Source organism: Taeniopygia guttata, chromosome 2, assembly GCF_048771995.1.
Source record: "Taeniopygia guttata chromosome 2, bTaeGut7.mat, whole genome shotgun sequence".
In the NCBI taxonomy this organism is placed as follows: Eukaryota; Metazoa; Chordata; class Aves; order Passeriformes; family Estrildidae; genus Taeniopygia; species Taeniopygia guttata.
The window spans coordinates 47252872-47268078 of NC_133026.1; the positions used below are offsets into that span (position 1 = coordinate 47252872).

At 40.2% G+C, this 15207-nt stretch overlaps 1 protein-coding gene across 4 annotated transcripts in view; it reads right to left on the minus strand.

Annotated features, from left to right (window-relative positions):
* Nucleotides 1-15207, minus strand: part of AOAH (acyloxyacyl hydrolase) — a 94590-nt gene that overhangs the window by 28513 nt on the left and 50870 nt on the right. For all 4 annotated transcript variants that reach the window (XM_002197258.7, XM_072925849.1, XM_072925848.1 and 1 more), the window contains exons 7-13: nt 12938-13008; nt 11579-11639; nt 11014-11084; nt 10477-10525; nt 10092-10140; nt 8889-8983; nt 1688-1779 (exon numbers count right to left, since the gene is read on the minus strand). In XM_002197258.7, coding sequence (XP_002197294.4) covers nt 1688-1779; nt 8889-8983; nt 10092-10140; nt 10477-10525; nt 11014-11084; nt 11579-11639; nt 12938-13008 — 488 coding nt within the window. The remainder of the gene's footprint in view (nt 1-1687; nt 1780-8888; nt 8984-10091; nt 10141-10476; nt 10526-11013; nt 11085-11578; nt 11640-12937; nt 13009-15207) is intronic.

Here is a 15207-nt window from a genome sequence, read left to right on the forward strand (position 1 = left end):
GATAAGGCACTTAAAAACCTTTTTGTTATACATCATTTATCAAAACAATTCTGTTGGTTGTTAACAAATTGACTTTTCAATTGGTTGTTATGGAGCAGTAAGTAAAAGAGAAGAAATATTGGCAGGGCAATCATTTCCCAACATCATAAATCTTGGACAGATTAATCTGAAAATAGGTTACACTTGACTGATATAAGTTCTCTCCTCTATTTTGCACTGTTGAGAAAAAAGAAAAAAAAGGGGAAAAAAAAAAAAAAAGAAACCAAAACAAATGAAAAGGATAACAGCCCAGAGGGTGATGAAAAGACCAAACTCCCAGCCATGAGTACATGGTCATGTCTATCTGGGCTGCAGCTGTTTGTTTGTTTGTTTGTTTTTCTTTCAGGAGTAGAAGAGATTAAAAACTGAACACTGGACCAAGGCTTATCACTGGCAACTTCAGGGGCAGGCCTAAGCTCTGATCACTTGTGAGCTTCACATTCTTTGGAGCCCAGACAAGTGGTGTGTACTGAGAGACTGGGCATTGTAACAGATTTTTAAACGTCAGTTTTGCTATGGCTCTGACAGAGAAGGCTCCACAGATCTTTCCTGTTGGCTTGTCAAGTACTAAACTGCCTTAAAGCAGATACTGTGTGAATGTAGCTGAGGCTGAGAGCCTGGATTTTGCACAGGGAGCAAAAAGGAAAGAAAAAGACCAAGTATATGGTGCACCAGATATTTTTCCTGAAAAAAAAATGTTATTATGCCAACTTTTAAATTCTGCTGGTAGAAAGCATCTTCAGGCTTGACCCATGCTTGGTTTGGCATTCAGCTGCATTCTTGACCTATCCTAGACATAAAAAATGAAAATTATTTGAAACTTAGGTCAGATCAGGCACTAGTTAATGATTGTATTCCTACAGCTCTTGCAGGATTCAAATGCCTTTTAATGCTGGACAGAGAGATGATTAATAAAATGTTTTCTGGTTTGGTTTTTGTTTGTTTGTTTGTTTGTTTTTATTTCACAGTTACAACTGCAGGCATTTCAAGGTTTTTTGTGTTTTGGACTTTATTTTCCTTCCCTTCTCGTAGGGAGTTTATTTTATCCCATTTAGCCCTGCCACCTTCCCCATCCACATGAGTCAAACGAACACAGCAAATTAGGTCACAGACTCTTTCAAATTCTCCTTTTGCTATTTCCTTCTAAATGCGTTTTAAAAAAAAAAGAAACGTAGGAGGGGAGAAGAAAGATTTCCCCCCAGTAGGGAACACTATGAAATAACCATGGGGATACCCTTTATTTCACTGTTTCATCAGAAAAAAGGAAACAAGAGGAAGAAAGGAGGACTTAAAAAACAATAAGAATAGAAAAAGGCTGATTTTTGTTACTTTCAGCAATGCTCTGCTTCCACTGAATTATGTAGAAGAATTAGTTTATCTTTTATTTCTTTGGGGTTTTTCTCCTTCTAAATTACAGTTTGACTGGTTCTAAAACCTTCCTTGAATTTCAGGAAGACTTGCTTATATATTTTAAATATCTTTTAAAACCCTGGATCCAGGGTTGATCTTGGTTTTAGAAAGAGCAGATGCAGAGCTGAACAGTATTTTCCTATTTTCTTTCAAGCACTGTTTTGTTTTTTTTTTCCTTGCAGTGCTCTGAGAGACCTAGAGACTTGCTATGACTTGGCCACCCTATCTGTTGGCTTACCCGATGGTGGAATTGAGAAATCCAGTGATCTCTGAGAACTGGGGCCAGTCAAACTCATCACTGAAAGCCATGGGGAGATTAGAAAATGATTTCTGAAAGAGAAATTTTAAAATCAACCCAGTTTCACCCTCACAGACATAAAATCCTCTTAGCAAATTTGAACACTTCTTAGCCAGAGCATTAACCAGACAGCAGCAATTGTAACCACCACTAGTAGTGGTAATTATGTATGCATATGCTTAAAAAGTTGGCTTTTGTAAGACAGGTATATGAGGGGATGGAGGAAGGAAAAGCAGAGGACATATCTGAATTGCAGCTCTTGGTTCCCTTTTTTCCTGAAATAGTCCAAAACTCCTCTTTATGTGAGCAGGTAGTGCAGGTGCAGACCCTCGAGGCAGCAGCTGATTGCTCCACAATCCGTCCTGCCCAAAGGTGTGTCAGCCCTGGGCCCAGGAAGAGATGACAGCGTGATGTCCCCAGAGAATATGGCAAAGGCATAATGTCACATTCTCTCAAAGCTCCCCTGCCCTCTACAGCAGGATGGGCTGGCCCTCACTAAATTTTGGGGATGGCACTAAAGGAACAGGGTCAGAAAGGCCAGGGTCAGTCCCTGCCTGAGTATGGCAGGGACAAGGGACAAAAACACATAATCTGACATAACCTAGCTGTGCAAATACATGCATGCTATACCCTTCTCTGTTTTGCTGATATTGGTCCCTAATGCTTTTTTACAGCAACTGACACCCTGTCAAAGCCTCTCTACAGATGCAAGCCATGTTGCACATTCAAAACCCTGTTCTTTCCCACTTTGTTTCCTGAATGTCCCAAAAATCATGAAAGGTTAGGAAAATAGCCTTGATAAATTGTGCCACCTGAGAAGGACTTAACATGGAGTAAATTTCCAGCTTCTCTTAGTCTGGGGTATGCTTGCAAAGACAAATGTATAAATCCAGTGTGCTCGTAAAGAGGAAAACTGCTGATGAAAAAGGTAATAACCAAAAGAAGGTCAAAACATAAAATCAGAGAACCTACAGGCTGGTTTAATCCATATGATTTATTAGCTTCATTTTCTCTTCAAGCAATAGTGGGGTTTCCTTCAGACCTCACTGCTATAAACAACAAGTAGGTAGGTAATTCTTTATCCAGGAGGCTCAAAGTAACTGAGGAGCTAGAGTACAGCTAAATCTTATGCTCCCCACCAAGTTCTAATTCCAAGAAAATTATTGTTTAGGTGAATGGGAGCTATACTTGAGGATATAGGTTGAGTATATGTCTAAGGGTTTTGACTGTAAGAGGATGGAGGGAGATGCAGGGAAAAGGGAGGAAAAGCAAGTAAAGGGGGGGGGGGTTGTGGGGGACAGAAAATCCTGAAGCCATGTTCTGAGCAGTCTAATGCACAGCAGATGCCAGTTTAAGCGTGTAACAGCACATTTGACCCACTTACAGTACATCTGCATTAGTTACAAGGTGAAAAGGGGCCTGTCTTAATTATCTTTCAGATTGTTCTCTCTTTCTCTCTCTCACATACATATATGTGTCCTTGTATATATGTGTACATACATATAAAAATAAAAACCATTCTTTTTTTAGGGCTGCAGGGGAACTTCAAATTTGCCTGCTCCAAATCTGTTAGTTTTGTGTGCAAACAAGCACATAATCCAAGGGCACAGCTATGAGCAGAAGTGGAGGTATACAGCATAGCTTGGCCTGTTGCAATATTTTCCTCCTCACAGGTTTGCCTTAGAGGTGAGAGAAACAATCTCCTAGGACAGAAAAAAACCCTGCAGGTATGATCTCTTATAATTAACACATATATTAGAGTATAAAAGAGATAAGAATTATTTAGTATGTTTTAAACAAATAGTTTTCTGAACAATTCTCTCATAATTTACCATTGGCACTCCAAAACCAATGTCTTCATTGGAAAAGTCCCAGTAATTCTTAACTGTTTGGTTTCTTTTCCCCTGCAAACTTGGCTTAAATATGAATTTGCCAGAACCTAATTGACTTGCAAATTGATTTGAATAGGAACGATTGAGCCCAAAATTATAGTTGCATTTGAAAACTGGATATGCATTTAGCATTGACACTGTTCCAACAAAGCACTTAAGGGCCAGACTTCTGAAGATATTTCAGATCCAAAGGATGAAGATGAGTAGTTAATGGAAAATTCAGAAGAATGCTGAACCTTAAACTCTGCACTGATGTAGTTTGGAAAGTACAGCCTAACAGACTGTGTTGCTTAGTCTCAGATGCAAATGTGTCCCACTCTAGAGGTGCAACTGTGTTGACTTTTAGCATAAAACTCTCTTGAGCACAGCCTTGTTTAAATACCATTCTCTAGACTATTCTGGCTGAGAAACCTACTTCAGCCCACGTGCCAGATTTTAGCAGAGAATCAGTAGAAAATTATTCCAGCCTAGCTTCAAATGCCATATTTTGGCATCAAATGCTTTAGCTAGGTCTCATTCCAGTGAACATCCTCCTCTCTTGGATGTGTCCTACCTTGAAGCATGGGGCAGCCAAAGCCACGGCTGATGCTAAATGCACACATGCCAAGCTGTGCTTAAATAGAAGAAGGTTCAGGGCTGCTGTGGCAAGAGATTTTCAAAATCAGAATACAAAACGGCACAGGAAACCTAACACTCATAAGCCTTTCCATCCTGGAAATCCTGAAATCATTGAGGTATACCTTACTTTGAATGAAAATTTGGTGTTTCTTTTAATAATGATCTCAATGCTGTTCAAATCCTGGTGAAAGTATTACGTACCACAGACAACTTTATTATTCTAAGTGTACAAATAATCAAACCTTAAATTCTCAAGAAAAGCACAGCCTATCTTTTTAAAAAGCACAAATTGCATTTCTGCTCTGTCAAGCTGCAAGGGATAGAGGTTTGAAATTAGAAAAACTATTACCTTATTTCCCACAATATCCAATGTCTTAGTTATGACAATACTAGCTTGGAGAAATCTGCCTACTTTTCACTGGATCTAGAGGAATGCTAGATAATGTTTTTAAAAAGAATTGCATACATCAAACTCCTGGGTTTTTTTCTAGTGGTATGAAAAAACAGAAGTCAAAGGGATAAGTGTTCAGGACATCCTGAATCCACATTTAAAGAAATTATGAATTCTGCTAATAGGAAATAAATAATATGAAATAGTTACTTTAATTATATCTGAGAGCCCCTTGAGTTTCTGGGCAACTAGCTATCTACTGGACTATGGATAAATGTAGGACTTCTTCTTCTCTTTATTCAGAAAAAAAAATAGAGATCCAACAGTTTTAAATTGCATCTTTCCAGAAAGGGGATTATTTTCATCACATTTATAAATATAGTGCTTTTACCTCAAAATAAAAATGTCTTTAAAATGAGATATGAAAGTTGCTTCTATTCCAGACATACAACAGAAAAAATGCTGTAATTAGTAGCTATTTGGAAGTCAATAGTAAGCAGATGGACAGAGCAGCAGGAGCACAATACCCATCACTAGACATACTAGTGTTTTCAACATTAGCTTTTTGCAAAAAACAACTACCTAAAAAAACAACCCAGTATTTCTTCTGCTTTGCTAAACCTTATAAAGTGAATGTCTAGTGCATTACACTTTTAGTGTCCAGATTTTCAGGTTAAAGGGATGAACATTCAGCTCAATTCTTGCGGAAACTCTTAAAAGTTTGGTAAACCCAAGACCTGTTGATAAGCAGAAAGCCAAAATAAAGTTGATTCGACCCCTTCTTAGAGATGTATCATTCTCTTTGTGTAAGGTACCCGTGACTTCCCCTACATAGGAAAGAGTGGTGGTTTTTTAGTTGTTTTGTTTGTTTGATTGCTTGTTTCAACTGGAGAAATTGCATGCCTGAGCTGCAGTTTTCAAAGATGTTTCTTAGAAACACCTTTGGGTGGGAATAATGGGTGTTTTCCACACTGAGTAATGTCCCCGTGTGCTCTTTCTGGGAAGAACATGCTCTGAGAGGGATGATAACTGTATATGTGACAGGCTCCTAGGAAAAGGCTTTAGAATTAGCACTGGGAAACCAGAGTGCCCCCTCTGATATCTAGCATGCCAGAGGACTTGATGTGGGAAAAGGGAATGATTCAACTTGATGCATCCCATACAACATGAGACATACAACAGAAGCAGTCCCCCTGCATCAGATTACACTGGGGGTTATGACCCTTACAGGGCAGAGCTAAGAGGGTAGTAAGTTCCTAATTAGACCAGGAAATCCCAAATCCAATGTATACCATCTTCCCAACAATGCTCTTCAAGTCAATGGCATGGACATATGAATTCCAAAGCTGTTCAGCCCAAATACCCATCTTGTCACCCCTATGCTGAATATCCAGCTACCCAAAAAACATCCTGAGTTTCTCATTCACATTCTCTTTTCTTTCTGTACTCATCATAGTTTCTCCTTTGCAAGGTAGACTACATTCAGCAAAATCAGGGAAAACAACCATTCTGCAGAGCTTCTTAATGAAATATTCAGTATCCCTCCTCAAAAATTATTTTCTCACCTAATTAGCTTTAAAACTGGAATTGGCAGCTGCCACTGATGTGGTGCTGTTTAGCAGATGGGCCCACAGCATTGTTACCAAGTGTAAATTTTACTTTACACCTGTATATGCAAACACTTGTATATGTAAATTCATAAAAGGATAAATATAAACAAGAAATATGTGAAATATAGAAAGCATATAAAATGAATATGTAAAAATATAGAAAATTATTAAAGTAATAAAATAATACACAGAATAAATCTAAGTAAATAGGCACACAACTTTTTACTGTACCCATGATAAAAAATCTGGACAGGGCATGGACCAAGAAGTGCTATTTGAAATCCCATGCAGAGGTTTGAGGTTCTATTGAAATGAAAATGAAAGCTTTGAACTTACTCTAGCATTGACTGTGGATAAAACCATTTGACAAACTAATATTTTTATGTGTTTTATCAAAGAAATTTTGGCAGAATCAAAGCCAAGTGTCTTGAGTTAGCACAAGGGAACAAAGATGATGCCTTTTCCTCTCTTCTCCAAGACCTAAATTTGAATCCTTGCTGTGGTCCCAGATTAAAGATGTTTCCTGTAAGATTAGGACATAGACTCTCTGCACTTTCTCTGGTTACAAAACCATCTCTGGATGTGCTTCAAAATTCTCCTTGAGGGAAGCCTTGCACTGAAAAATTATTGAAGCTAGTTAATTTGTTAACTAAGCCTAGAGATGAAGGATATTTGCTAGTGGCTTTTAATACAACACAAGAGACAGCAGTCTTGCACCTTCACAACCTCAAGGCAGTTAAATTGCTGCTGTTGACATCTTCCACAGAGAAAGCAAGACACAAAGGACAAGGAAGAGGAAGAGGTGGTGATAAAGTCTGAATTAGCTCAGAAATGGTATTGCTAGTGCTTTTGTGCTCAGGTGACAGCTTTTGCATTCATGGTGAGCTCCAAATTAAATAACCTTTTACTTTTGCTAGAATTTAATCACAGATAATAGTTTTTATACAACTGAGATCTCTGTACGTCTGCATTAATATTTAACTGATGTATTTTTGCCAGGTTGGTAGGAAAGCTTGGAAATAGTCCTAGAAAAAAACATGTTGTTTCTTATCCCAGGCCTCACATATAATTTTTGGGCCTTACACAGAGTGCACCAATTCCCTCCCCATGCAAGCTGCTCTGCACACATCAGACAGTAACAATGAGCATCCAAAACTCACTTTTGTAATCTGCACTCCAGCTCCCAACATTGGAGCTTGTGCCTTGGCATGCTATTAGCAGACCTTGACCCATCCAGCTGGTGGATCAGCAAGCTTCAAGCAAGAGAAATTCTTTCTAAATCTTCATTACAATGATAATAAAATGCTGACATAGTCTAAAACTGGTCTTGCCTACATGGCTTTACTACCAGCTTTACTGTCAGAATCATCCTTGCCATCAGTATTATGATCATCTTTATTAGATGAGATAATCTCAATTATCATTAGTGCTAATTTATTATGTTTCTCATCAGCTCTGTCATCAGTGTCATTCGTCTAATTGTTGCTCATAAGCATTTAACAAAGAAAAACAATGGCTAATCTGCAACATTTAAATCAGCTCTGGGAACAAAAGTGGAAAAAACCCATGAAACTCTCAGACCTTCCATAGCACTGCAACTACTAACAGTCTGGAAAAAGAATTGTTCTCCAGAAAATGTCTGTGACCTTATTCTACAGACATCAGATGTGTAGAAGGTTTTCATCAGGAAAGGTGGGCAGTGATGACCTGTCTGCCCACCCCTGTGCAACAGACCCTTGTGCAGAGAAAGACAATATAGAGTCCTCCCTGGCCAGGGACTTACATCACTTCACAATAGGAAACAATAGTGAAGGTCGGGAGCATATCTGCACATTTATCTCCTCCCCATAATTGGAGTTTGCAGAAATGATCTTTTCCTCTCAATTATTTCATTACATGCCAGTGAGCTGCAACAAGCTCAGTATAGTTCACAGTCAGGGGCATTTTGTTGGTTTTTGAAAATAGGAAATGCTGGGATACCACCCAAGGATAGACATCAGCATGGCAGTGATATTTTATGGTGACAGAAACACTTGCCTTAAGGACAAATCTATTATAAAGACTCGGATGACCCTCAAACACCTGCAAATGCATTTGTTCAACAATCCTCAAAAACAGAACACTGGAGTTATGAGACCTATTTCACATATGCCACAGGATGAGGGAAAACAAACCAGGGCACGTCATTTCAAAGCCAGATTCCTAAAGCAGAAATTCCCCAACTGTCAGCAGGGTCACTTCTGCAAACACTGTCACAGCAAGGAGCCATCCCAGCCAGGCTGCTAATGGCAGGTCTGATCCCACAGACAGCACGGGTCTCCTTGAGCCGCAGGAACGTGCGTGGGAAGCCAGATGTCCTGGTCTGTGCCTCTGGCACAGCATTGGGACATGGCAGCCAAACTCTTCCCTGACCCAATTGCACAGATGCTGGAGGAGCAGCAGTAGCACAGGGCTGTGCTTTTTTATCTTCATAGGAGCAGATGCAGGAGGGGCCTGTTACACGTGAGACCATAACTACAAATTCCAGTGCAGTGAAGCATTTTGCACTTGTTTCCCCTTGGCAACCTGCAGCACGGCAGAGAAAGCAAATGGCAATCGGTGGTTTTGGCAAGCTGAATGTGATTCCTCACCGCTGACATCTGCGTGACGGTCATCCACTCGGGAGGGATGTGGAAGTGAGCGCCGGCCGAGTCTCCCAGGAGCACGACCCCTCTGGAGTCTGCACCTGATGGATGCATTTTGTTAGTCACACGAGCAGAAGAGCACACTGAAACCCAGCTGGGAGAGTGCTTAAAGAGGAACAGCAGTAGCAGCTGATGGAGTCACAGGGGTGACTGACTACACCACCCTTCACGTGGCTTAAATGTTCAGACACCGCAATAGGATTTTCACTCCATCTGCAGCAGAAACTGTCTAAAAGGCATTTGCCAACAACCTTAGAGAAACAACTGGGAACTGGGCATGAAAAACAGGGGGAGGTCTTGCTAATCGGAAAAGAATCCTGGTTGTATCCAAATTGTGTGTTATTTCAGCAGAGGTTCTGCTGTGCAGACAGTGTTTATTTTTACTATCCATAGATTATGCATTAAAAAGTACTTAAACATTTAGGGAAATCGGATTACTCAGAAAATTGCTCAAAGCTCCTTATAACAGAACTGGGTGGCGGATGTGCTACTCATATGAGTATTTCTGCTAGAACAATCTGTCTGGTTTATAATTAATGTCACTTAACATTTGTAGATTAGCCTTTCATCTAAAAATGTTGAGGAGTCTTGCCAGGCAATGGTTCATCCCCAGGATACTGATTTCAGTGTGAGGTGAGGTGAGTGGCAACCACAGTCACTGCTGATTTATGAGGGTTTTATTTGTGCAGTGTGGACACACAGGCACCCACCCACACCATGGTCAGGGAGATCAGCTGATGCCATCACTTCACCCCTTTAAGGCCTTATCTGGGAAAAAATGCATGCATTTATGGCAAGAGGTAAATCTGGACAAATGCAAATGTTAAGCTGCTTCCCTAAATCTCAAAGCCATTATTCTGGGTTAGTCTCCAAGCACCAGAGAAGATACAGAGCTGACACCTCAGTTTGCTGCTGTCCCTGACCTATGTATTCAACTTCATTACTGAGCTGACTTTTACCAGGAAATTACCAGCAGCCTATGTTTTCCAAGTTTCATCTTTACCGATCCTCAAGATTAAAAAAACTCAATAATTTTGCTTTTCTCATGATGTTAAAAAGCCTGTTGTCTTTCTCTTGCCTTGTGAATGTGCAGATATTGAAATATTTATAAAATTAATACATAAGGTACATGGTACTCTAATGATTTACCTTTGCAGAACTTCTCTTCATAGGGAATTCCATCTTTCGGATCCACACCCTGTTGGAGAAGGGGAAGGGTAGATAACAGTACCTATCTAGCACCTGAAGAATGGCAGTGCAAAACAGAGGCTGAGAATTTATTTATTCTTGAATGTTTGCCTGCAGGAGGTGCTGCATCATAATAATGATGTATTCCATTCCATTATTTTTATAAGTATATGTGCATTTTAATTAATCATATAAGCTATAATTTAAACAATCATAAGCATTAATAAACAAAATATCAGCTAATAAAACCAGAATAAATAAAAAGGAAATATTTGTAAACCAAATCAAAGACTAAAGAGGACAAAAGAGAAGCAGCAATCAGGAAGATGCAACTTCATTTACTTACCCATATGCCATTGCAGTTAGAGTCACCTTTTGCATCCCAGTTATCAGGACTAAAATGGAGACACAAAAGGATAAGAAATGTCACCAAAAAAAATTTGGGAGATCAGATTCCCCAGTGCCATTTTTCACCAAGATTGAAAAGGAATTAGAAATTCCTTTCTGCATGGAAGGCTGGGGTTTTCCCTTTTTTGGATCTAGGAGAGGCAATTTTTGCTAGCAAAATGCAACATTAATTTAAAGTTAATACTGGAAGCTGCTGAATGAAGCTTTTAGTCACTGGCATGGTTTCCCTCCCCACCTCTGGTCTGTCTGACCAATTTTAGCTGCAGATTCTTTAGAGAAAGGAAAGAAATGTGTGCACCACCCCTGCAAAGGAGTCCCATCCTGGTCTTGATCATCCCTTCTTGTCTCCCTCACAGCAAAGTCAAGCAACAGGCAGTGATGTGCTGTCTAAGAGTATGGTCAAAACAAAATCTGGAGCTCATTCTTCTTAAAGCCACAGTTAATAAGAAGCCTTTAAAATAATTAAAATCCTTACCGCCTGCCAGGGTACACAGTTGTGTTTTTGTCGTTGCAGTCTCTGCCTCGCCAGTGATAGCCCCTCAACGTCTAAAGGCCAGAAGAAACACACAGATAGGACAGCCATTATTACTCTTACACTTTTAATTTAAAATATCTAAAATGAGAATCTAACTCATGGTGTAGGAATAAAACCCAGTAAACAGGTTGAACTCCAGAGTTCCTTTGCTAAGTTTTGATAAGTGACACCTAGCATGCTTTGGTGCAGAAATAAGAAAAGTTGGCAATTTATTTTTTGTTTAATATGACTTCACCTCTTATTAATTCAGTAAACAACCACTCAGCAGCAGAGCAATTTGCTTCTGCAGGGTGCACAGCTTTATGTGTGCATTTCCCCAGGTGGCACACATGAGTGATTGCTTTTTCATCCAGGAAAAAACCTAACATTTTATGACAAAAAACCCTTCCATTCATTTTATTCCTATTTTCACATGAATGGATAAGGCTTTGCAGAAAGTAGGAGGAATCCCAGAGACACCCTCATTATCAAGGGATTACTGTACAAAAGGAAAGGCTTTGCTTACCGGGAAGGTACTAAATTTATCTCCATCAAAATCTTCAAAAGGCACTTTATTTCTTAGAACACTGTAAAAAACAAAAACAAAACCCATAGTGTTAACATATGGAAGGGAATCTATTAAGAAAGTAAAAAACACAGTGAAATGTACAGAACAGATAATAGCTGGCATGACATTCACTGCTTTATATTCAGTTGTGCCTCTGTGCTTATACTTCAGCAAACTGATCCTGCCCAAAAGAGCAAATTCTGTATTTCAATATCACTGACTGAGCTCTGGAGGTCAGGCTGATGGACTCCTGTATGGCTCCAATGTTGAACCTGCAGTCTCTAAAACAAACTAGGACAATAAATCTGTGGTAAAAGTGGGGTTTTTTTTGTTTTTTTTTTTGTTTGTTTGTTTGGGTTTTTGTTGGTTGGTTTTGGTTTACTTTTTTCTTTCCCTTTTTTTTTAGCTACAGAAAGAGGAAACTAAAAAACTTAAAACAGTGAGAGAGAGTGTATGAGGGAGAGATCAGAAAATCTGAATTGAACACATGCAATCCAACATATGATGTACAGTTTGAACTCACAGGGCTCAAACTCAGCTTATGTATTCTGACCAACATTTCAAAAGACACTTGCAAGATTTTTCATGTCAATCAACCAATTCCCAATAAACTCCTGATATTTGCAGTATCAATTAAATGAGCAGAAATAGGTGAGCACGTTAGTCTTGGCAGTTGAATCAGTCAAACATACAGCTGATAATCCTGATTTATTCTTAGACCTTCTTGAGTATTCCTCCAAGTCATTGGAGTACATTGACAAATATGCTTTATGAGTAATTGCCCAGCTCATGTCCTTGGCCTTTCTTAGAAACTGACTCAAAGTCAGCACTGTCATGAGCTGTTTTTCCTGGATGCCATCTTAAACACCTTGGGATTGTTCTATGCTTCACAACTGACATTCAATTTGGGTTCCTCACAGAGTTATGCAGGTTCTGGTGGCCTTCCAGCACTGAGATATGGGCATCACAACTGGGTGAACAAATGAAGCGAAGAAGTTTCTTGGACTCAGAAAATCTCAGGAGAAATGTGGCTTCCTCTTGTAGGTGTCTTATCTGTGAGTGTGTCACTTACTTGAGCTCTGGGATGTGCTAAAATTGAGCAAATGGTTTAAGCACTAAAACAACCACAAGGATCCCCGTGAAGAATATTACTTACCTGAACCCTGTGCAGGCTCTTTCTGTACTACCTAGACAGTGATTTTATAAAGAAAACTAACACAGGTAAATATGGGAAGCTCTGTTAGCTAACGATGACTTTTGAAAGAAGCAGATTTACCATGTTCTGCTTTTGGTTAAAGACTGAAAATGTATACATACTATTTAATCTTCTCACACAGGTTAGCCAGAAGAGGAAATGTGCATACACTTGAGAACCCCATGAAGCTTTTCTGGAGAGGAAGAAAAATAAAAGTAGATGGATGCATTAGTTCACAGAGGTGGTGTAGCTTGGGGTATTCAGTGTTAGCAAATTACAGAGTGTATTTTCTGCCTAGAAACATCCAAAAACTCCAATGATGTCAATAAGGATGCTACATGCCAGAGGATTTAGATCTGACACAGCAGTCAAGGATTAAGGCTGAGCATTTTACCAACCAGCTAGTCTTGCTTTCAAAGACTTGTAAAACTCAAAAAGGAAAGAAAAAGTTCCAGTCTTCTTTTCTCTCTGTCTTCTCTCATGTAATCAATTTTTTTTTTTTTCATTCTTTGTAAAAATTGATGTTCTCACGTTTGGTAATCACGGTGGCACCTGACACAGTGCAAAACTAGTGAAAGCCACACATTTGGAGCCAGGAGACTGGTTTCTACATGCCAAAGGCCAGAGACAACTCTAAGAAGAGGAGAAATGAGAGGCTCCAGATTGTGCATAGAATATTCTTGATTTTTTTTTAAAATGAGATTTTTACCTGGAAATCTAGATTTTATCTTGGCCAAACCTGTAAAATATAAAAGACAGCTACTGGTAGAAAAACTCCTTCAATATTAGTAGCCCATATCCTTGGGCCAATCCAGTTGATGTTCCAGGTAGCCAGAAGGCTTCAGAAGCTGAAAGAGACCTTCCTAATGAATTGTGTTGCATGGGCATTTAATCCCACAGACACACTGATCATATGGCTTCACTGTGAGTTCATTTGGCCTTGAAACACTGAGGGTGCTCAAGTGGTCTCTAAATGCAGAGGGCTAGTTGTGCACAGCCCAGTTCTCGGTATTCACTGAGGCTACATTTACCATGTAAATGTGGAGCAGATGAGCAGATGGGCATACTCATAACATTATGCAAAGAAGGGTAATTGTTTATGCAGACACAGTACTTGAAAGCTCTGTCCTTGGACCAACTGCCATGTGTTACATATTTTATATACACCAAAAAAAAGGAGTAAGGTAGTCCTCAACCTATTGATATTACAACCCATGCCCCTTGTGAAACAGAAGGTACAGCTTGGATACAGCTCAGCAGAGGCCAGTGGAAGGTTATTACACACCATGTGGGTCTATAACGCCAGTGTATACAGCTCTGAGTGACAAAGGAGAACTTTGAGGCAGCACAGCAGGGCAGTGAGGTCAAGGAGCATAGGGCATTGCCTTGCAGCTCCAGAGAAGGTGTTTGCTTGGACAGGTAACAAGGGGCAATGGAAATAAGGGTCTCATGCTGCCCAGAGAAGGAGGTCAAGCACAGAAATATGCCAAAGCCAGGATCTCAGGGTGGAGAGAACTGGGCTAGTGGAGAGGGGACAGAGCCCGTAGTACAAAGATTGCAGCCAGCATTTGTGCTGGTGGCTGAAGTGACCATGCAGCAAGATGAAGATGAAAAAGAGCATTACCTTTCTCAGGTACCACTGAAAAGGAGGAGGAGGAGGAGGAGGAGGAGGGGGAGAAGGAGGAGAGACCTGCGATGGAGCAGGAGCTGTAACAGTGCACTTTCTGAAGAAGACAGAAGTGAAATCAAGGAGAAAAGAAAAAGGAAGGCCAAGGAGACAAGAAACCTGAAAAAAAGCTACCAATTAACTTTCTTCAGCTCTGTCCAACATACTCAAATGACAAAGCTTTAGTCACACTAGCTTGGAGGGGGAGGAGGTACCGGGGGAGTGAAAGGAGAAACCAGAACACAGCCACAAAAGAAGTGGGGAGAAAAAGCCAAAAGCAGCCAAGGAAGTGGGGTCTTTTCTGAGGCTGAAAGGCCAACCTGGTTCCACTGCTGCCCCTCCAGTTGCCCTCTGCACTTTCTCATCACTCTGCACCTCTGTATTCAAGCTATTGACTGCCTTAGGGCTGTGTCCTGCAGCATTGCTGGGACACAGGCCTTCTTTTTGCTCGGTGTGTATGGTCAGGTGGGCAGAGAGGATGAGAGATGCACAGACAGGATGCCAGCTTTTTCAAAGAGATTTACAAACCTATGAATGGTTCCTGGAAAGAGGAAAGGAAACACTTCCTCCCCCTCTTCATGTAGGACTAATCCTGCCAACAGAAGCACCAGAGATTCTTTAAGCCTTCCATCAGGCTAAGATTTGCAGGGTCTTCATCTGAGCTGTCAGCTTTTCACTTCAGCCTAAGTCACAGTATGCAAAGCCTTTGAAGTTAAGGCACCTGGA